At 46.4% G+C, this 23,477-nt stretch overlaps 1 protein-coding gene across 1 annotated transcript in view; it reads left to right on the top strand.

Moving 5' to 3' along the window:
* The window catches only part of INSR (insulin receptor), a 57,301-nt gene that overhangs the window by 15,559 nt on the left and 18,265 nt on the right, over positions 1 to 23,477 (top strand). Inside the window, exons 3-9 of the mRNA XM_077788794.1 lie at positions 15,347 to 15,662; positions 18,002 to 18,147; positions 18,469 to 18,613; positions 18,855 to 19,069; positions 21,317 to 21,443; positions 22,135 to 22,385; positions 22,730 to 22,897. Coding sequence (XP_077644920.1) covers positions 15,347 to 15,662; positions 18,002 to 18,147; positions 18,469 to 18,613; positions 18,855 to 19,069; positions 21,317 to 21,443; positions 22,135 to 22,385; positions 22,730 to 22,897 — 1,368 coding nt within the window. The remainder of the gene's footprint in view (positions 1 to 15,346; positions 15,663 to 18,001; positions 18,148 to 18,468; positions 18,614 to 18,854; positions 19,070 to 21,316; positions 21,444 to 22,134; positions 22,386 to 22,729; positions 22,898 to 23,477) is intronic.

Raw genomic sequence — 23,477 nt, 5'->3', positions numbered from 1 at the left:
ATAAAAACCAGGAGATCTGGCAGACACATTCTTTGGAAAATGCTGCTCTCTGAGTGTGCAAGGGGGAAGTCAGAGAATGTAAAAAATAGTAATAATAATAACATTAGTGAGCGACAGAGTTAACATGTGTTGGTAATGCACGAATGGGAGAGCAGGAACACACATCACCTGGTTTGATGTGTTTGCTCAGGGAGGAGGAGATGTGCTTCATTCAGAGCAAATCCTGCTGGATGTTCAGGGTGCTTGTGTACTCTGTATGTTTTCTTTCCTTTACACCTCCTTCGTGTAGGCATGGCAATGAAGTTCTGCATTTTAAATATTTTAATTAATTGTAAAAGTATTCTAAATTGTGTGCAATTCAGATGTTCCTTCCTAGATTTAGGCAAAATGAGCAGAATAAATGTAAGCTGTGTGATGGGGTAACAGTCTCTGATTTTACAGGGAAGGGACTGGAAATCTTTGTTGTTCAACGCTGTGAAGGGATTGTGAACTGTTGGGTTTGTACAAAGAAGTTCATTCAGAGTGTGTGAGCAGACCAACTGAAATATGTCACTTGGCAAAGCTCTCTGAAACATCTTTTCCTATCAGGAATTGGATTTGACAGGGATTGCCTCTGTAAATAATTGCTGTGCTTAAAAAAAATCCCAACAAAACACAAAAACCCCAAAACAAAACACAAGAAAAGGTCAAAACCCCCCAGGTGTGACCAGCACAAAGATTGTTTCTAACTGAAAGGTTGAGGATTTCAGGACCTTTTGATTAATTACAGAGCTGGGGAATAACCAGCCATGTCCTGGAGGAAGCAACACTCACTCTTCTCTCAGCTTGTAACAATAGTTGGGTACAAGTTCAATGATTAGGCTTCCCAATTATATCCTATAATTGTCTGCAAATTCCCATTGAGGGATGTGAATGAACTTGCTGGGATGTTTATGCTGCTTAATTAAGGCGGTTGGTAGGTGGGAAAAAAAAAAAAAAAAAAAGTTGGGTCAGGGGAAGTTGTGGGGGTCCTGGCTGGGATTGCCTGCTTGGGAAGAGCCTGTAGTTATTCCAGTTCCTGCTTTGCCCCCAGTTTTTGTCTGGCATTGCATCAGTGTGCAGGGAGATATGGATCCCAGCCATTGCCTTGTGTTTATCTCAGTTTTTTAGACGAGGGTACTGGGGGGCACGGGCTGACGTCGCTGCAGGTTGTCGCCCTGGCTTTTCTTTTGGCCTGTGACATGTAAAACAAACAGAGAATTAACTTTGGCTCCGTGCAGTGCTTAAATGCTGGCTGAGTGCTTTAATGGTTTTATGTGAAGAGTCTGGATTCCTTGTGAATCTGGGTTTAAACTGACAGACACTCAGCACCTTTCTTGTCCAGAAAGTTTTATAGTTGGAATTGGATGGACTAAGAAGGAGCTTCTATACCCTCAGCAGGAATTCCTTAATTTGAGATGGTGTTTATTTCCCTGCCTTTTGGGCACCTTGAGGGGTAAAGGCTCTGAGGAAGATGATGTTTTGAAGGAAATTCCACCAAAGGGTTGGAAAGAAAGTCCAGTTAGAACAGCATTCAGCAGAAAGCTGGGATTAATTCTCTTCAGCATGTTTCTAAAGAACTCTGGGTGTGTGTGGTTTTGGTGCACTCCAGAAAGAGAAATGTGATTTTAGTCATGTGTATCAGGTCAGAGGTGCCCTTTCCCAAGGATGCCAAGAACTGCTGCTCCATTGGAATTGTAACTCAGGCAGTTTCAGCTTTTGCAGAGCTCAGCTCCCACTCTGCAGTTGCTGATGCACTGGCAGGTGCTGGATGGGTGAACTGTCAGGAATTGTGACCCTTCTCAGGAATTATGCCTCATTCATAGGCATAAGAGGGTGGCAGGTATTTAGCAAGACTGGTCTGATGAAGAGTGTATAACTTACAATGTCTTTTTAGTCTGTTTTCAGTGCAGTTCAGAGGCTTCTGGAGCTGCACACATGGAGCTCTGGTCACTCAGGACTCCCACAGGATCAGAGCTGGTGTGTTGCCACACTGGAATTTCAGGGCTCTGATGTGATGAGCTGAGCCTGAGCTCAGCTTGCAGCACAAGACTGATGGTTTTTAAGTCAGAATTAAGGGAACTTAGGGAGCAGGTTTGTCAGAGGTCAGAGCAATCACCTGCGAGCCGAGCAGCGACGTCTGCGGTTCTGCCCTGCTGCTCCCTCAGCTCACTCTGGTCTGACCCCTGGGCACGATTCCTCATTTAGTGGTTTTTAAAATGGGAATTGTCTGGGGCAGGTTGGTCCCAGTGTGTTCATCAAAACAAAGCCTGGTGGACTGTATGGTGTGAGAAAGGGAAGGGAGCAGGCAGGTTTGGAGCCGTGTAGCCGTAATTTCCAGCCCAATTTTTGGATGTTTTTCTCTGGTTTTGTAGCTGTGGGAGTTGAATTATGCTGAGAGCACACAGTGCTATTACTGTAAGGCTCTAGCCCCATGAGCAGGGGTCCCAGGGCAGGAGCTTGGGCTCTCCACAGCATTCCAGAGGGGCAGGAGCTGACACTCCTTCCCTGTCGAGAGGTTGAGTTGGGTGCTGGGGTGTGATGTTCTCACACAACACTTTGATGACACAAAATGGGGCTGTTTGCTGGCTGATTTTTCCCCATGGATGTGAAGAGCCCAAGTGTGACATTGGTGTTCAGGGATGGATTATTTGGGGTCTGTGGCAAAGCTGCTGAACTTGGCAGCGTCGCTTCCGATAACGTGAGTGAGACAACGTCGTTTGCTCTGAAATACCTGCAGGAACTGAAGTTCATTCAGAAGCCTGCAGCAAAAAAGTCAAGTTCCAGCTATTTCACTGACCTGTGCACTGGGAAATCCCTCACACAGAGGCTGCAGACAAACTCTGTCCTGTCAGCAGCGTTTTATGATTGATAAAGTACATAAAGAATGTTTGCACTTGAAGGTGGGCTTGATTAGAAAATCTCAGGAATTGTGCAGGAAGCCTTATCCCTGTGTGTTGGTTTCCCAGGAGTAAGGCATGTGTAATTCCACAGGCATCACAGGATAACAAAGCATTTTTCTGTTTCCATTTTCAACTTCATTAAGCACATCCATGTTGTGCTACGGCACTGCAAGGATTTTAATACTTCATGAGCAATGAAAGGATTCATTAAAATTTGAATATCAGACAAATGTTCTTCTTGTCTTTTCTGCAAAGACAATCCAATTATATTCTCTGGGTAGTGCAAACATTGAGCAGTGCTTTAATGAAATGAACAGGACTGTTTTTTGCTGGTCTTTGGTCTTTGCTGAATGTCATCTCTCTGAAGTCAGGCTGATGTGTTTACACAGCTTCAGTTTGGGATGGAAGAGTCCAAGAGTTCCCTCTAAGTACCCCTCAAAAGCTCCCAAAAGCCAGAGAGGAAATGGAGCTCCTCAGTGTGATGTCTGAGTGTCTGAAAGTCTCGCCCAGTGGAGCTTTAACAGGGCTTAAAGGAATAAGGCTTTTGTTTTAAAACAGTACTTGAAGTGAAGCCTTTAAAGCTCAATAAACTATTTCTCTGTTCATTCAGTTCTGTGGATTTTAGGCTCTGGGAATCTGAAGACTCTGTTTCTGGCAAGGGGAGCATAGCACACAGGACAGTCTTACCTGGAGACTTAAGATAAAGCAATTTATGTAGAAACTGGTGCTTTATCTGAAACAACTTCTCACCTCATCAGCATCTCTACAATTACTAAATTAGCAAAATAAACACCATGTGTAGATTTTCCTTAGGCTTCTCTTCCGCACTGCAATAACCTTATCTCCAGAGCTGCTTAAATAATTGGTGTCATGTTTGGCTGCTCTCTCAGTGCTTGGATATCGAGTTTCTAGTCCACAAAACCAGTCCATTCGAACTGGGTATCCACATCGAGTGTCAGTTTTTGTTCTGGGAAATAGGAAATGTTCAGCTTTGAGCCTGTACAGTGTGTGAATTTGGTGGGTGTGATAAGAAAAACGTCCCCGTGTTTTGCATGGCCAAAGGAGGAGCAGCCTCGTGATGCCTCAGCGCCGGGGAAGAGCCTGTTGTTTTTCCACATGCTCTAATCTGTGATAACAAAAAGAACTTCAGATTGTGTTTTTCGAACGCGCTGTGGGTCTCTCCGTGCTCAGATTTGCCAGTGACTTTCTCTGTGCACGCAGAGCCTGGTTTGAGGTGGCTCTGGTTCAAGCCTGCGCCTGGAGGAGGCTGAGCAGGACTCGGTCAGCTGAACCAAGGGTGGTGCTGTGCTCTGGGTGTTGTGGGTGTTGTTCTTTGTGGTGTTCTGCAGAGGGTCGAGTGCTGGATGCTTTCAGGGTACTGCCAGTCTCTGCTGGCACTGACAGCTCTTGGGCCCCGCTTTGTGACCTCCGTTAACTTCGAACAATGCAGGAGGGGATTCGAGGCAAAATTGAACTTTAGGATAGATTGAGACAAACAACCATCAGAAATGTCTTAGGTAGAGTATTTGAGGTGGCCTTGGACAGGTGGATGGACTGGGTGGCATCTCCAAAACTCCTTGAGCTCCCTTCCATTGGCAGATTGATTCCAGTGCCAGCAGTTCTGAGCTGAGACTTGAAACCTCTGGAGTTTGGTGGAAAAAAAAACTCCTTGTCCCTGGAGAAACTGATATAGCTTCAGGTTGCTTGTAGAGGAGAGTCCCGTCTCTTTTTCTTGCTTGGTAATGCTGATTTCTGTAATTTCTTTCCCCAGAGGTCTCTCTCCATTGTAAGGTGATTTCCCCAGTAACTACCCCAGGAGTGATCTGCAGGTGTGTGGCTGTGGCATCAATTAGAGAGCTCTGAATAATCCTAATTGCTCTGAAGTGGACAATGCTGATGGCAGCTGGTGATTAGACCATATCTGAGTCCTGTGCTGATAAAGTGAAGGTTTTTAGCACCTTGGCACATGCCTGCAGGGGTGGGGGATGTCAGCAGATCGAGTTCCTCCCATGGCCCAGCATTCATAATGGGATTTTCACTACTCCTGCACTCCCTGTGACCTCAGTGACAGTCAGTTTTATTTTAAGAGCTTACCTTGGTGTGAAATAAAGCAGAATTTTCACAAATCTGACCATTGACAGTTGAACTGTTGTGGAAGGAGGATTGAGAATCCAAGATCTCCTCAGTTCAGTGTAACTTTGGATGATTCAGTTCCCCTGTTGGTGGCCTTGTTGAGATGGCACAACTAGTTTGGCATTAAATGCCTTCAGATTACAACTTTCTCTTGCGTAATTTACAAGGAGAGATAGATTAATGGCCTCCAAGGGTAGCTTGTGCAATGTAGTTAATGGTTTTTGTACTCATCTCCAGTCGTTTGGTTTTCCTCAGGGTTGTGTTTGTGTGACTTTTGGTCATTTTTATAATTTCTCATTTGGCATCTGGGTTAGAGCACAGAGGGATGTGGCACAGTCACAAAAAACTCAAGGATGAGTGTGTTTGTAAGGAGAAGTTGTTAAACCAGTGGATATCTGGGAAGAGCCAAGCTGGATAATTTGTGCAGTGCCACATTCGTATACAGTGAATTACTTGAAAATGGGCATTGCTGGTATGCCAAGGATGACGAGGGCGAGTAGTAAATAAAAATACATTGCACATTGCTTGGCTCTGCAGGCAAACAGTATCTATTTCAGTCCTGCTAAGGAAATTCTTGTGCCTCGAAATAAACCGTGGCAAGCGTGTGTAGAGCTTTGGGCAAACAGGGGAGGGTGTGCAGAGGAATGGGCAGGAGCTGAGGAGGCCACAACTTGAGGAGCTGAGATAATTTTATACAGAATTGATGGATTTTATACTGATTAAAAAGATACTGCAGCTGTTTCTCCTTTCCACAGTTCAGCTATTGCTTTGGAAGAAATTCCTGTGGGCTCAGGGAAAACTGAAGTGACACCTGTGAAGTGTGTGAAGGACAGTACAGTGTGGGAAATCAGTGGAGGATGGATGTGTCAGTGCTCCTGGTGAGCCTGGATTTGGGCAGCTTGCTGAGTGACCCTGTACTGAACAGTTCATGCACCCTGGTAATTTCAGAAAAAAAAAATCTGTTTGGTAGAGCCAGTTAACTCTGCTTCCCAGGAAAATCCACCTTTCTGTGCACACCTGAACTTCAGGTGATGCTTTGCCTTTCTCCTCATCCTCTCTGGAAGGTGAGGCAGGAAGGGGGATCTGGAGTGATCCCCTTCCTCTCTTTGTTTTCAGCCTCGTCACCCACAAACACAAATTGGGTTTCAGTACCAATGTTTACAGTTCATGACTGTGCCATGAAATCTGCCCAGATTAAAATCTTAACCTCTGCCTGACATTTCTGTGTAGATCATTAGTTATCAGCATAATCTCCTTGTGGTTAATCTTATACTTCCGCCCATTCCATTGCCTTTCTCAGTTATGGACAGCTCCAGTTTTGCTGTAAACTGTGCCTCTGTTTTGGTGTACGTTTGTTGTTTTCTGTGTTGGGATTACGTTTATATAACATATCTAAAATTCCATCTTTCCTCATTCCCACGTGGCAGCATAGCTTTCGTTCTTTCATGCCTTGTTTACTACAACATCCTTCCCCGTGGCCTTAAGGAAAGGAATCTTGTCCCTCCCTTATCTCTGCAGAAAGCAGAGTTTGGATGTTTTGCCTCGTGCCCTGATCGTATCATTACTCCTCATTTTCAGGATGGGCTTTGTAGGTAAAAGTAATAACCTGTCTGGAAAAATCAGATGGACCTTGCTCTTAAATCATCACGGAGTCCTTGTGTGTATCTCCATTTGTTCTCTGTTTCATATCAGCTCCTAGAATCGTAGAACCATGGAGTATCCTGAGCTGGAAGAGACCCACAAGTACCATCACTTATTTTTAAGACATGCCTGGACCACTTTCCTGTGATTTGGGGTTGCAGTGGGTGAGCAGGTTTGGCAGGAGGAAGTTAAAGTGAACAGGGATGTTTACAAGATGCTGTACATTGGAGAGTAATAAATAGTTAAATATTAACATGAAGCTTTCATGAGGCTCCCAGGTGGCATCAACCGTTGGATGATAACACCAAATCCTTGGGTTATAATAAAGATTGAAATTTAACAAACCATAACAACAAAAAAAAACAACTTTATTGTTGGGACTAAAATTACAGTCAAGGCTTTACAGGGAAATTAATGTTAAAGATTCTGGTCTTGGTCTAAATTACAAGTTGTCTCTTCTGCTGTAGAGAATGAAGTACAATATTTTGCCCGAAGATGTGGTGTCAGTTTTGGGGCTGGCATATTAAAAAAACCTGGCTGCCAAGCAGAGGTGGGTGGTTATTTCTGATCCCTTACTCTAAGCTCCCATATAATTTTGAACACAAAGTACAAGGAGCAGGCTTGACCTGCTTGCCAGAGAATGGCACAACAGCACTGTTGTAGACACTGGGTAAAGTATTTACAGCTTCTGGTCTCTATCCTGGTGTGCACTTTGTGACACTTGTCCCACCTTTTTAACAGTTGCTGCTGTGTTTTCAAATCAAACTCTGTGTTTTGGTAGTTTGGGCTTGATGGCCAACAGCTTTGCTTGATTTCTGCAAGTTGTTTGTACCTGCATGGGGAATCAACTCAATTGAAAGGTGCCAGGAGAATGAAAACAGACCTAGTCTTGAGTTTTAATTTCTTTTTTAATTATTTTTTTTTTTCAGTGTGAGGTGCTTTTCACTGTAAGTCCTGTTCATTAGGGGTTTGCAGCCATGGTGTGAACACCACAGCTTGAAATGCACAAAAGGAATATGTTTCTTTGATCTTTGTTCTGTCTGGGCAATATTAGGGATGCTTGGGTGGGAAACATCCAGTTCTCTGTGTAAATAGTTGGGGTGACAGAGGAGAGCAGGAGTGAAAATCTTCAAGAGAAAGAAACAGAAAGGTCTAAAAAAATCCATGAAAATGGGAGCCTGTCCTGGGGGTTCAGTGGGAGAAGATGAGGGCTTTTCATAGCCCAAGAAGTCTTGTCCCCAAAAATAAGAGACGATATTGGGCTGTCAAACTCCATCCATGAAATCTGAATTTGCACAGGACTTGGCACATCTGGGCCCTGCCTTGTACCTCAGCATGGAGCTGGAGAAGCTCATTTGCAAAGGTTGTCACTTCCTAAGACCATGAAGAACAAGTGACCAAAGGCATCCTGAGTTCATTTAAGTTGATGACTCCTCCAGGCTTCACCATATTGAGATGACCTACATATATTTGATATATTATATTGTATAAGCAAAATGTATGCGTTTACGTATATGTGAGCTCCTCTTACCATGTTTCCCATATTGCTTGTCATAACTCACATCAGAGTAAATATGTATTTCCAGAGAAATGCCCCTCCAGCAGGTGTAGTGCAGAAGATAATGACTTACTCCTCAGTTTAAACAGCAGAAGGTTGGCACAGAGGAGGCTGTTTCTGGAGAGATCTCCTGTTATCTGCCCCTTTCCTCTGTAAACAACTGAGCTCAACCTTTCCCGTATCTCCATTCAACAACTTCTTCCACAGACCTCCACTATCATGCCAGGACAAGGTGGCACACTGCTCCAAACTCCTTTATCTTGTCTGAACTCACATTTGCTGATCCTCACAGGTCCAGCATCCCTGGGGGCTTCATCTGTTCCTGGCGGGAAGCGGCCGAACCCCGGCTTGGAATATCTGAGACATTCCGTGTAGCTCCAGTTGAGCACATAATTTGTGGAAGGGTTGGGAGGAGAAGCAGTTTTTTCCTTGTCCTTTACTGATAGATGAGATAAGAGGTGTAATGTCGTCCTGAGAAATGTCAATGGGAAGAGTTTCCTTGACGTTGTAGTAAGTGTGTTGTTTTTGGAAGTCACTGTCCATGGGAAGGGAGGCACCTGCAGTTAATTTTATCTGTTCCTGTGTAAATACAGACCTCCTAACGTTCCCAGCTCACAGTTCAGAGGGGTCATGGCATTATGTACTGTAATATCTTATTTTATAAATAACACTTTCTTTTAGTGCTGATTGTAAAATCTGGGATTTATTTGGCACCTTCTCCTTCCCGAGCTAGTGCTGAGAACTGCAGCCCTTTGTTGTGGGTTACAGCCCTTGAGTCGATGCCTTTTGGAAGGGCTGTTCCTTGGTTGTCTTTAGGGAAAAGGAAGGGATGAGTGTTGTTAGAGCAGCTGAGCTCTGGGAATGAGTGACATCAAATTTGCTTGAGCATCTCGTGATTATTTCCTGAATTTTACTTGACTGCTGTGGCCAATGCTGGGCGTTGCCGACAGGATTTTGGTATCACTGTGTTAGCTTCCTATTTTTTTGTTTTCTTCTAGTTACTCCATTTATTTTGTAGGTTCAGGAAGGGATGGGGGAGCTGCTGTTGTTTGTCACCAAGGCGATCAAAAGTCCTTGTGCTTTTTACAGTCCACTGGAGCTCTCCAGCCCTGTCCCTCCCAGGCACGTTTCAGCTGCTGGTGGGCTTTGGGGTTTAGGTTTCTGCCCCTTTGGCCTCTCTGACATGAAGAAATAATGGAAGAAATAAGCCACAATGCTGTGGGGTTTGCACTACACTGGTTTTCTTCAGTCCTCTGTCCACCCACTCTGCTGTGGGTTTTAGATTTATTTTTTACTTAGTCTTCATCAGACACAGTTTTGCTTAATTAATAGCTGTGTTCAGCCTTATGGTACATTAATGCACTGGGATTAGGTGTTGTCTTGATGTGTTCAGATCAAATAAATGCTCACAAGAAAGTAAATGATCATGAGTGAAAAAATTAAAAATAGGTTTAGGGATAAAAATTACATTTATAGGACAAATGGCACTTAACACCTGCCTGAATTAGGGGTCTTCTTGACTGGAAGAGAATGAGTGAAAGAGCAAAAGCTGTCGAGTAAAAAGATACTGTGTATGTAGAACAGGATTTCATAGATGATTTTATAAGGAGTAAGACCCATATGGATTTCCATAGCAGCAATGCTGCTCAGCACTTGCAGCAGGAAACAAGCCCAGGCTCTGTAGTACTAAATTAAGATCACATGCTTGCAACACACTGACGGGTTACTGCCGGGGGTGATTAGTCCTTGGGTTTCCTTTTTATTTTTTTTTTCCCCTTTCCTTGTTGGTTTTGTTTTTGTTTAGAACCACAAGAACCCATTGCTGGGGAGGTCATTGCCGGGACTGTACCGTTAGGAAATGAAATTACAGTTCCCTCTGCAGCCGTAACTCAGGCAGGACTCTGTGTGTGTGGGGATAAATTTATATGTCACATCTCACAGCCATTTACAGTAAGAGGGGAAGAAAAGCCACAGGGGCGTGCAGGGCTGCGATCCCGTTTCTGTGGGGCTCTGCCTTTGGCTTCTGTGCCTATGCCCGTCATCCAGCATGGCACCAACCCAGCCCTGGCACCAGGGCAGCCGTGGCACGGCCAAAACAAGCCACCTTCAGCCAAAACAAGCCATTTTCAGCCAAAAAAAGCCATTTTCAGCCGTGGCAACGCCGCCTTCGTGCCGGCTCCCTCCTGCCTTCCCCTCCAGCTTATAAACACCCCACGCCAATTAAACGCCGCAAAAGCCACGGCAGCCCTTCAGCTGCATTAAATTGCATTGGGCTGGTGGTGTTTTTGGGTGGTGATGGGAGGCCAGGGCTGTCTGGGGAGCTGGCAGGGTTAAGGCTGTTTGCCTTGTGCAGATAGCAGGCGGTTGGGTTGGATGCCTCCCCTGCGCAGGCAGCAAATGCATTGGCTGAGGTTGAGGGCGGTTCTCCTGCCGCAGTTGTTTTGTGTCCTGGACTCCGTTGGATCTGGAGCCTCCTAATTGCCTTGTCTGTAATCAAAATAGAGTTTGTGTAAGCCAGGGGAGAGGAGCTGGCGGTGCGAGGAGAGTTTGCTGCTCGCTGCCGCCTCGGCCGCTGGACACCCGTGGTGGCCCAGGTTGCCTCCACTGACCCCCATCCACTCTAAAAAAATTACCTAAATTTCACTCTAAAAAACCCACCTATATTCACAACAAATCAGTCCCAAACCCATGTGGTGCCTGGACAGCACATGTGCAGCATCTTGATGCTCATGTGTGTGGTTCAGAATTTGTCCTTAACGAACTGTGTTCCTCTTAGCCAACCCTGTGTGAACACCCACTCCAGCTCACCAAGGATGTTGCTATTAAAACCCACCCAGTGGCAGAGAATCCCAAAGGAACAGCAAATCTTATCCTGAATGGTGTTTTTTCCCTATTTTTTTGGACAACTCATCATTCTGTTAACAGAAAACAAGAAAAAAGACCAAACACCGAAGTTTTTAACAGCTGAACGCTTAATTGACTTGCTTGGTAAATACCTGGTTACCTGTGCTGGCTCGGGAATGTGTTTACAGTCTCAGGGAGTGTTGTTTCCACCTGGAGCACGGGGAAGTGCTGAAGCACAGGAGCGATCCGGAGGTGGAAATTCCTTTGCGCTGACTCCGCTGCCGCCTGTCCCCCCAGCTGGGCCCCAGCAGCACCAAGAAATGTCCTTTTGAATCTCTAATCAGAAAGGTTTGGAAAAGGCATTGTTCCCTCAGTCTCGGGAGCCACACTAGCAGCGAGTTAAATATTTATTCCCCCCTGGAAGGACAGGTTGGAGCCCCTCGTGTTAGTGTCAGGCTCGTGGTCAGCTTTGGGACAGGGGTTTTAAACACCCAGCTCCTACAGATGTGGTGGGCTGCTTTGTCCTGGTCCATGGCCCCACAGCACTTTTTGTGGCTTCTGCTCCTACCCAGAGCAGCTGTTTTCCTTTGTCCCCTTCTTGGGCTTGTGAACTTCCCTTTGGACTTTCTGTGAAGAATGGGGAGTTGATTTTTCCCCTGTGCCGATTGTCCAAAGTCTCCCACAGCCTCAAGCAGAGGTTGGGGGCTGTGGCTGAACCTCCCCTGAGCCTCCCCACATGCCAGAGCTCCCAAAAGGCCACCTTAGGGTCACAGAATATCCCGAGTTGGGAGGGACCCACAAAGATCCTCGAGTACAAACACCCCAAAAATCCCACCCTGAGCATCCCTGGCAGCGCTGCCCACACACTCCTGAAGCTCTGGTAGCCTCGGGGCCAGGACCACTCCCTGGGGAGCCAATTTTTTTGTGCAAAAAGGCAAATCTCTGTGTGCTGTGGCAATTATTGGGGTCTGCAGACCTTGGTGGAGAAGGATAATGAGGTGCACAAACCTATTCAGTGTTGACCTGCAGTGAAAGCACAACATGGGCAGCAAAAACCCCAAACAAAACCCGTGTTTTTGGCCCATCTGAGTGACATAACCTGGAGTAACAGTTGTAAGAAGCCGTAATAAAGATACTCTGGAGAGGTTTTACATTACTTGAGGTGCTCTCTAGCATGCAGACTTTGATAATATCGTGACATCTGTTCAGGATCTTGGGTAATGAGGATTTGCACAAAATGGTGATTGAATTTCTGGCCTTGAGTGCTTAATGGAAAAAGAGCTGTTGCCTTGGGTGCTTTGCTTTCTTCGAGCTGTCTTTGAGACATCAAAAGCTGGCGGAACAGGAAAAAGAGAAACGTTAAGAACGTTTAAAAATAGTTTAATTGTATCTTCTGAAAACCTTTGGAGTGGGGACTTTCGGCAGTTTCTGCCCTGTGAATACTTGCAGCTGAGTTCAAAATGTGTAAATAAGCACAGGGCTTTGAAGATTAGTTTCCATAACAAATTCAATAAAAATATTTTGTGACAGAATGTTAAGTAGGTGCCATGTGTCACCGGGTGCTTTGCATGAGGGCTGGCTTTTCCCAGTTACCTGGCTGCTCCTTGGAAAACAAATGCTGTCTTTTGGATACTTTAAACTTTGTAGTTTCTGAGCATGAAAGAGCGGGGAAAACTCTCTTGGTGAGGAACACTGGGAATTGTGCTGGCAGCACTTGCCCTCCAGCTCCCACAAACCATTCCTGCATTTCCTTCAGTGCTTTGCTTCCCATTAGAAGCTGTCCCCACTCCAGGGAGGAGCCAGCCAGGGCAGGATTCCTTGCAGGACATCTCTGTCTCAGGAGAGGTGTGGGAGAAACAGCCAAGGTTTCCCCCTGCTCATAAACCTTCATATTCCAGGCTGGAATTAGTAAGTTTGATAGTGCTTTGGACCAAATTCTGGGATTTTCTGTTGCAAATATTTCTGATAAACTGCAGCCAGGACACCTGTTGCTAGACTGTGCTCATCTCTCTATAACCATTTAAAACATCCATGTATAACCTGGCTTTTAAAGCAAGCTTCTCATTTTATATTTAGTCAAATGCAAGATGTTACCTGCAGGTTGCTGCTATTTGGCTATTGCATTTCAATCAAGTACTATTTGTGACAGGTTCACCTGTTCCTAGAAAAGGGCAAAAAGTTGGAAATTAATTTGGAACACATTCCTATGCTTTTTGTAATGGATGAGTGATGCACAGAGAAAACACCCGCACTGAAGAAAGCAGTAAGATATTTGAGATTAAATTGTCCTTGTGGTAGAAGTTCAGCTTTATCCATTTCATATTTCTTCAAGGGATATATCAGGCTGGAGCAGACCAGAAGTTGCTCATCTTTACTACCTCATCTAGTCCTGCTTATTCCAAGAATGGCATTAACAGCTTTAACACACTTAATTCTTCAATCTCCTAACATGGGGTGGAGGGGGATTTTCTTCCTAGCACAGCTGGGGGTTGGATCATCCAAACATGTTGTGCTGTGGATCCCACATGCTGCTTCTTTGGCTGGATAAAACTTGAGCACATTCCACTGCTGGTCTGCTCAAGTGCCTTAACCAGAATTTTGAGGTAACATTTCACCTCTGGACATTGCTGTGTCTGGATAAAATAAATAATTAATAAATTAATAAAGCCCCTCCTGCCTGGACACTGAGTATTGGACAGAAAGCTGGGGAAATGCTGAGGCAGATGGTGTTAATTCAGAATTTATTGCTGTCTCCCTTCACCAAAGGGGCTCAGGCAGGACATCAGGAGCTGCTCAGGTGTTCCCTCAGACAGCACACTCCGGTTTGGTGAGGACAAGGGGTGCCTTGATCTTTGTCTTGGCAATTCACAGCTGGATCTCAAAGGCTGTGAGGTTAAATCCAGGTCCCTGTCCCACATCTAAAACCCTTGTTCTTGCTTCTGAAGCCCTGCTTGGAGTTGGTGTTGGCTCTTGGAGTGCTGATTTCAGCTCTGTTCTCTTACCTGACATGAAGTTCTGTGGTGTGTTCTGGATGACAGAGTTGGGTTTGATCATTTCAGCCTCGTTTGAACCTCTCAGACTGAGTGTGGAGATGCTGAGGGGCAGGACTGACCTTCCCCTGCAGCTTCCCTGGGTTTGTTCATCCTGCCCTCCCTCTCCTCCCCAAGTTACGGTGTTTATTCTGCTTGGTTTGGAGTTCAAAGCCCAAACTGCTCATTAAAGGTGTTGTGGGATGCTAAGTAATGAGTAATTAAAAAGAAAATCATAAAAACCTCGAGCAATAACACTCATGGGTGCCCTTCTTTGTGGACTTGTTGGGAGAGCCACTGAAGAGCTTGTGTTGGTGCCAGGGCTTCCTCCAGGGAACCAGGGACAGGGTGATAGACAGATGGGAAACAAATCCTGATAAAGATGGTTTCTTAAACTGAGAAACAGTTTAAATTGAGAATCTTCTGGCTGAAACTGGCTGTGCCAGGCTGGGAAGCTCTCAAGTGTAGAGTCTCATAACTACTGAACTTCAGAAATGACACCAGAGCCACCAAGGCTCTCCTGGAGCCTTTTAGTGCTGGACTGAGGGACCAGAAAAACTCAGTTGTCTTTCAAAGATGAGCATTGATGAGTTGCGAGGATGAATGATAAGACTCCTCAAAAATGTTCTTGAAATGTGGAATTTAAATGTGGAAAGCTGGAGATGAGGCAGAATTTGCACTGAAAGGTGGAGATGAGGCAAAATTTGCACTGACAAGTGGAGATGAGGCAGAATTTACACTGAAAGGGGGACAGTGGGCAGAATTTACACTGAAATCTGGAGATGAGGCAGAATTGACACTGAAAGGTGCAGATGAGGTAGAATTGACACTGAAATCTGGAGATGAGGCAGAATTGACACTGAATGTTGGATATGGGCAGAATTGACACTGAAAGGTGGGGATGAGGCAAAATTTGCACTGAAAGGTGGAGATGAGGCAGAATTGACACTGAAAGGTGGGGATGAGGCAGAATTGACACTGAAATCTGGAGATGAGGCAGAATTGACACTGAATGTTGGAGATGGGCAGAATTGACACTGAAAGGTGGGGGATGAGGCAGAATTGACACTCGAAGAGGAGATGAGGCAGATGCTCCATGGTTGCCCCTTGGCACAGGAAGCTCCCAGGACAAGCAGGACCAGGCGTCACCTCCGAAAGCTCTCAGGTCGCGCGAGGCCAGGCTCTGTGTGACACTCACCTGTCTCTGGTGTTCTCCTCAGTCTGTCCCCCTGCCTGCAAGTCCCAGGGCTGCACGGCGGACGGGCAGTGCTGCCACAGCGAGTGCCTGGGGGACTGCACGGAGCCCAACGACCCCGGCAGGTGCGTGGCCTGCCGCAACTTCTACCTGGACGGGAGGTGCGTGGAGAACTGTCCCCCCGGGCACTACCGCTTCGAGGGCTGGCGCTGCGTCACCTTCAGCTTCTGCCAGGAGCTGCACAACAAGTGCAAGAACGCCCGGGAGTCGGGCTGCCACGTCATCCACAACAACGAGTGTGTGCACGAGTGCCCCTCGGGCTACATCATGAACTCCAGCAAGTGAGTACCTGGGCTGCAGGGATGGAACTGGGGCTGGGCGTTTCTCCTCCTTGGACGCGGGGTTTGAGTGTGTGGCGAGCACATTTCTCTCCCTCTCAGGGTTTTTCATAGAGAAATGAAAGAGAAAACGATTTCTGTTTCTGCTCCTTGTTTTTCCTATGTGGAATGTGTTTGGAGAATTGTTTACCTGGGGGGAGTGCTTGGTTGGATTCTGGTGAGGATTGTTTGAGCCTGATGGCCAATCCAACCCAATCCAACCCTCAGAGAGCGTCACGAGTTGTGTTAGAGTCAGAGAAAGTAGTATGTAGTTTTAGTATCCTCCTTTTATATAGTGTATTAATGTATTTTAGCATAGTTATCATAAAGAAATAATTCAGCCTTCTGAATTGAGTCAGACATCAGCATTTCTTCCCATTGGGTTTGCCTGCATTTACAATAGAGTGCTGTGTCATGACCAGGAGATGTGGCAGGCCCATTCTTTTCTCTCTCAGGATTTTTTCATAGAAGAACTTGGAAGAAAGAAAGAGAAAACAATTTCTGTTTCTACTCCTTGTTTTTCCCATGTACAATGTGATTAGAGAATTGTTTACCTGGGTTGATTGCTTGATTGGATTCTAGTAAGTATTCTTTGAGCCTGATGGCAAATCCAATCCACCTGTGTCTGGACTCTCAAGAGAGGGTCAGAAGTTGTTAGGGAGTTAGATATAATAGATAGAAAAAGTACGTATGTAGTTTTATTATCTCCTTTAAGTAGTATATTAGTGTATTATAGTATAGTTATAATAAAGAAATCATTCAGCCTTCTGAACTAAAGTCAGACATCATTCCCATCGGGTTCACCTGCATGTACAATAAGGAGGAGTTTTCAGCATTGGAGCAATCACCTGGTCTGCTTTAATATGATTTACAAACTAATGCCATGCTAATTGAAGCCATTAAAAGCTCTCCCTGCCATGGGCTGGTACTTTATTCTTCTCTTGCTTCCTGTCAAGTTTGGAAAAAGTGGGAAAGGGGAGTGGAGAGAGGACAAGGCAGAGCATCCACAAGCTGGAAGGGTCTCCCTGTAACAGCGTGGGAGGTGGGCAGTGGAGAGACTTTAGCAGCCCTGCTTCCCTCCCCTCTGGAGCAGCCTCAGGGCAGGGAACCTGCCTGGAAAAGCACAGCAGGGAGAGGTCGTGGCTAATGAAGAGAGCGCAGCGTCCTCGGAGTGCTCGTTCTCAGAATCTCTGTCCCTCATCCCCGTAATTACTTTCATTGAGCAGGTTCAAGCTGTGCCAGACATAAATGCACAGTGTAACAAACAAGTGTAGCACGAATCAAAGCAGGGAACAGCCATTCTGTCTGTTCCCAGGGAGTTTTGACAAAGGAATTAAATAATTTATGGTGCTGAGCTGTTTATCACTGAAAACTTGGTTGTTTGTCCTGCATTACCATTCTATATTGTGGTGAGTCAGATTTCCTATGAATATTGGTCATTTTGTGCTTGCATGTATTTGCTCCTCTCATAATAATTTCACGGAATTCACTCTTAACAGGACTTTTTCTGCCATTTCCTGTTTTGCTTTTCCAAAGAACCAGCAAGCATCCCCCAAAGTATCTGTGCTGCTTGTGCAACAGCCCCGTGGCCTCTCCTGTGCTGTTCCTGGCTGCTGCCAGGGACCTCACACTCTGCTCCCTGCTTTTCCTAGAGCATTTCTTCCTCTGAACTAGTTGGGAACACATTCTTGTGGTGGTGTGACCAGGGCAAGCCATCAGCTCGTGCTATTTAAGCAGTATTTCCCCAGAGCACAAAGCACATTCTTGCCTTTTTTTAAAGCAACATTGTGTGCAGTGCTCAATCGGAGGATTCCCAGATGCAGGGCCAGCTCTCCACTCATCAGTTACATTTGGTTAATGATCTTGAGATGGATCCTGAGCTGGGGTTAGTTATCTTGAAAGCCCTGGGATGGAGAGCACTGGGCAGCATCGTGGCCAGTTTCCTCTTCACAGTAACTCAGGTCACTTCATTTTGTTTTGTAGGGAGGGATGAAATGATTCACGTTTGAAGGGTGGAAGTGACAATTTAAGACCATTTTAATTTATCAGCAGTTATTTTCAAAGCCAGGTTGGACAGGGCTTGGAGCAACCTGGTCCAGTGCAAGGTGTGGAAAGGGGTTGGAATAGGATGAACTTTAAGATCCCTTCCAACCCAAACCATTCCACGATTCTGTGACTCTTCTTTGGAGTTCCTAAAAAGCGAACCCCACGACATACCATCACTTCAGATTCATCACTCTGCTTTTGGGCCCTGCTGGGGCCATCCTGCCTGACCCCTGCACCCCTCCTGTGCTGTTTTGCAGCCTGCACTGCACGCCCTGCGCGGGGCCGTGCCCCAAGGTGTGTGACTTTGGCAAGGAGAAGACCATCGACTCGGTGACGTCGGCGCAGGAGCTGCGGGGCTGCACGGTGGTGAACGGCAGCTTGGTCATCAACATCCGTGGGGGAAGTAAGTGGGCACGGCTGGGCAGTGGGCAGCACAGGCTGGCAGCCAGGGGCACCCACTGCCCTTAGCTGGGGCTCTTCCCTTGCCTCTGACCTCTCTCAGCCTTAGAGAGACCCAGAGAAACCAGCAGAAAGCAAAGGCTTTCATTTGATGCTTTTTGTTAATTGATTTTTGTGAGTTCTCGTGAAATAACATCAAGAAATCGGTTAATATTAATGTTTGGGCTTTAGTTGTTTAATAGCAATGCTAATTGTTTAATAGGAATGTGTGGGTGTTTCTCTCTGTGATACCAGAAAGCTCTTCCCAATGTTTTCCTCTCTGTAGATAACATAGCAGCTGAGCTGGAAGCAAACCTTGGCTTGATAGAAGAAATCTCAGGTTACCTAAAAATCCGCCGCTCTTACGCCTTGGTTTCTCTTTCTTTTTTTCGGAAACTCCATCTGATCAGAGGAGAGACACTCGAAGCTGGGTGAGTTCTCTCAAAAGATGCTTTATTTGAATGCTTTGAAGTACAAGGAGTGCCAGTTCTATCAGGGTGATTTGTTTTGGGAAACAATTCCCAGGTTATTTTTTAATGTTCCTCTGCCCACGGCTTGTGCCCTACCAGGGCAGACAATTTATATTCCTTTTTCTTTGGTGCCTGGATTAGTGCAAAAAAGAGCTTTTCATGCATCTCCTCCCAACCCACGTTTTCATTCTTCTGCTTTCAGGAATTATTCTTTTTATGCCTTGGACAACCAGAATCTTCGCCAGCTCTGGGACTGGAGCAAACACAACCTCACTATTGCACGGGGCAAACTTTTCTTCCATTACAATCCCAAGCTGTGCTTGTCAGAAATCCACAAGATGGAAGAGATCTCTGGGACTAAGGGGCGTCAGGAGAGGAATGACATAGCCCTGAAGACCAACGGGGATCAGGCCTCGTGTAAGAGTCTCAGAACACAGCCTTGCTTCCCTTTCCTCTCCTCATACTCCTCTTTCTCCCAGCCCATCCCATGATGTTTTACCTCTTGTCCCTTAGGTAAAGCAGCAGATGTGCCCCTTGCCTGTGCACTCACTGTCACTGTGCCATGAGTAAAAGTCCCCACAGAATCTCCCTCTGGCACCCTTGGTCCCACAAAACCCTGGGTGTTTTTGGGGGTAGGACTGTGTTTATTATGTCTTTTTGATGAGTTTAGCACAATGTAACCTCAGCCCAGGTTGGGACTTTGTATTACTGCTGAGTACCTGATTAATAGTCATAATCTGCTTTTCCCATGTCATGAGGTGACACGGAATAAACACGGGAGAAACAGGATTTCCACCCATCCCTGCAGCCACGTGAGGCAATTGCCATGACAACAGGCAGAGGAAATTTTCCAACAATTCTTCCAATGCCTCTCTGAGGTTTTTCACCCAACAGCTTTCTTCAGGAGCAACGATCAGACAGCTCCTGTGTCAGCAAACAGCACAGGGTGGGCTTTGAAGTTGTGCTGCTGAAGATGGGGTTCTGCAGACACTTACTTTGGCAGCAATACTGTGATAAATGCAATCCTCCTGCACCCTCAGTCCTGCTGTTTGTTCCCTTTCTGTGCCACCAACAATCCCCTTTCCCTGTTTGTACCAGGGCTGTATGGTGAGCCAGATTGTGGAAGTAACCAGGGGCAGGAAAAGCCCAGCTTTGTTGTGAGCTGGTGGCATCTCCCTGCTCTGATTCTCTGCTCAGCCCCACAGAGATTCACCTGCACACAGGAACAGGAGCACATGCAGGTGGTCACGGGCCCCTTGCAGCTCAGGGTGTTCTGTGAAGGACAGATGGCATGGGGACAGAGGCAGTGACCCATCCATGCAGTATTCCAGCAGTTGTGTTGTGATCCTGGGAGATGCTCGGGCAGTTATTGCCACCAACAAAGCCCAGCATGGACTGAAATGGGATTTCAGATCCTGGCTCACAACCTGCAGGGCAGCTTGGGTCATCCTGTGGCTTCACTGTCCCTCTGCTTTTGGGGACAGCACTGCCAGAAGAGCCCAAGGTCCTTTCCCACCCGAAACATTCCTGATCTCTGATCTTCACTGCCCCTAGCTGATGTAGCTGTTTGTGAGCAGAGCTAAAAAGTGAAGATCTTTCAGTTGACTCAGTTTCCTGGTCTGGTTTCCCACATATCAACACAGGCAGCCAGGCCAGCAGAGTGGGAGAGGGGAATGCAGTGGCTGTGACCTGAGAACTGGCAGGAGCAGTGAAAAACACACACGGAGCCTCTGGGGCACCACAGCTCCAGCCCGGGCAGAGGGAAGGAGCACAAGGAATCAGCTGTCTGTAAAGTTCATCTCCTCCCATGGGACACTGCAAAACTCTTCCCACATTGGGGATGAACCTGAATTTGGGTAGATCCAGCTCTGCCTGTGGCTCCTGGGCTGGTGTTTGGTGTGAAGGCAGCTGGAGGAGACAGTTGCATTTCTCTTTGCCAGCTTTACCCTCACCCTGCTGAGCTGGTGTCTGTGCCACCCCCACCTCAAACCACAGCTTGCCAGGTTGTTTGGCTTTTTGTTTGCTTTTACATTTCAAGCTCAGCTTTCACATTGGCAGCATCCTGTTTACTAAAACAAAATAGAAAGGGGGAAAAAAAAGCGCCCCTGTTTGTTCTAGATGTGGTGCCAGTGAAATAAATGTTATTCCTCCTGTGGCAGCTACTGCAGGAATAGCAAATTCAGTCAGAGCCACTTGGGCTGGGGGCACAAAACAGGTCATGCCATGTCCCTTGAGCTCCATCCTCCTGCAAACATGCTCCTGTTTGCAGAGGGACCTCACTACTCCTGGGCAAGGCTGGAAATTCTTCTGCTTCATTTTTGTGGCCTCTTGCCTGCTGTGCAAACCATATTGCTTGGTTCAGCTGTGTAGATCATCATAAATTGTGAAATATGTTGCCTTTAGATTTCCCACTTTTTAGAATTTAGTTCAGCTCTTCTACAGAGTCATTCTCATGAAATGCTAGGAAAAATTACCCTTAGGAGGGCATCATTACCAGCCACTGCTTTGAGGTAGGAATGGCTGCTAAATAAGATAAGGTTTTACTGGGCAGCTCTTCTGAGTGCCAACATCCTCACCTTTATCTTAAACTTCTGAGATAATTAAAAGCAAAACACTTGATTTTTCAGCATCAATAAAACTACTGTCACTTCTCACTTGTTACAGGTGAAAATGAACTGCTGAAGTTTTCTTCCATTAGGACTTCTCATGACAAGATCCTGCTGAAGTGGGAGCCCTACTGGCCCCCCGATTTCCGTGACCTCCTGGGCTTTATGCTGTTCTACAAGGAGGCGTAAGTGATGCCCTCAGGTGACACTTCAGTGGCCTTGCTGGGCTGCCACCAGCAGCAGCTGGCATTCAAAGGTGGATGTTAAACCTGCTGGATGTTTTTGCTGTAGGCAAAGCTGTGTAGTCCCTGATTTTGTGGCTCCTACACTAAAGTTTCCAGTTATCCCTTGAATATAGAAGTTATAGAAGTTATCACTTCTATAAAGAAGTTATAGTTATATACTATTATAGAAGTCATCACTTCTATAAAAGTGTTCATTAAGATCCCTGACTTGTGCACAGTCACAATTCCTCATTTAAGAACAATCCAAACTTTAGTTATTCCTGCTCTTCTAGACACACATACTCGACCCATGGAGTTCCTCATCTCCCTGCTATCTCTGTGGGATGCTGAGGGTTTTATCCCCTTTGAGGTGGGAAAGTTTCTTTCAGAATCAAGGTAACCAAACTGATTTTCATAAAGCTGACAATAAATCTGGATTTAGTTGTTGGGGTCATGTGTGGTACAGATCCTGCTCTGTGGTGCTGTTGGAGCCCCAGGTGACAAAGCTCCCAATGCCTCCCTTGCAGAATAAATACAAGATAATTTTACTTTCTCTGAAGGGTAAAGGGTGATAACTTCCAGTGTATCTTTAGAAATGTTTTTAAGAGCCTGACTGAGGATTCTGTTAATTGGAGCCTCCTCTCTCCTCAAGTCCCTACCAGAACGTGACGGAGTTCGATGGCCAGGACGCCTGTGGCTCCAACAGCTGGACAGTTGTGGATGTGGACCCCCCACCACGCTCAAACGAGCCCAAAGCCCAGGCCCAGCCAGGGTGGCTCCTGAGGGGCCTGAAGCCCTGGACACAGTATGCAGTGTTTGTGAAAACCCTGGTCACCTTCTCCGATGAGCGGCGGACGTACGGCGCCAAGAGCGAGATCATCTACGTGCAGACCAACGCCACGGGTCAGTGCAGCACCCTGCTGGGCTAAAACCAGGCCTAACTAAGTCTGCCTGGGGGTTCTGCTAGTCCCACGTGCAGGAAACTTCCCCCTGCCTTGCTTTGGTAGGAAGGAATTCCTAAACCAGGGGTGTGATTCCAGATGGTGCCGATGGGCACCTCTTCTATCCAGTTTGTGTGGCCTCATGTAAGGATCATGGCTGGAAGAGACCTCCAGGACCTGGAGGAGCCCACTGGGTGCCAGGGAATGCTTGATTCCCACAGAAATGGGAATTTGCCTGCGCTGGTGCCTGCTTTGCCAGGTCTGCAGGGCAGTGCAGTGATCTCTGTCTCTTGCCCACCCGCGCAGTTCCGTCGGTCCCGTTGGATCCCATATCTGTCTCCAACTCCTCGTCCCAAATCATCCTCAAGTGGAAGCCGCCCTCGGAGCCCAACGGGAACATCACACACTACCTGGTGTACTGGCAGCAGCAGGCAGAGGACAGTGAGCTCTATGAGCTCGATTACTGTCTGAAAGGTGAGCGGGTGCTTCTCCCTCCAGGCCTTCCCCTCAGTCTCTCCCAGAACTGGGGTTTTTCCCTTGGGGGTTTTTGCCTTGGAGCTGCTCTGGGGGTCCAATTCTGCTGGATTCAGGACTGTTTTTCTGGAATCAGTTCTGTCCCTCCCTGTTCTGTTACATATGGTACTGCTGCCAAGTTATGTGCAAAAGGTCTAAAAATTTTTTTACAAAGTATCACATGTTTTTTCCATTGGGGAATCTCCCTTCTGCCCTTGCTCTTTTTAAACTGAATTATGAGTTTAATAGCAACAATGGAGATAGTAAAGTTAAGAATTTGGGTGCTGCTGGAGCTCAGGGCCAAGTTAATTTTTGAAGGCAGATGGTGTCTGGTTTGGAATTCCTTGAGAATGCAGAATTTCACTGAAGACTTCCAAAATCTCACCTGCTGCTCTGTGTTACCTGAACTGGGATAAAGCAGCATCCAAGCTCTATTTCAGAAATAGTTAAAGGCCTCTCAGAAAAGAGGGAACTGCTCAGTCCTGGCTATGAAATACGGGATGCCCAAATGTGCCATGAATTTTGTGTACACTGGTTTGGG

The sequence above is a fragment of the Lonchura striata genome, chromosome 28, assembly GCF_046129695.1.
Source record: "Lonchura striata isolate bLonStr1 chromosome 28, bLonStr1.mat, whole genome shotgun sequence".
In the NCBI taxonomy this organism is placed as follows: Eukaryota; Metazoa; Chordata; class Aves; order Passeriformes; family Estrildidae; genus Lonchura; species Lonchura striata.
This window is presented reverse-complemented; position numbering and strand designations above follow the sequence as displayed.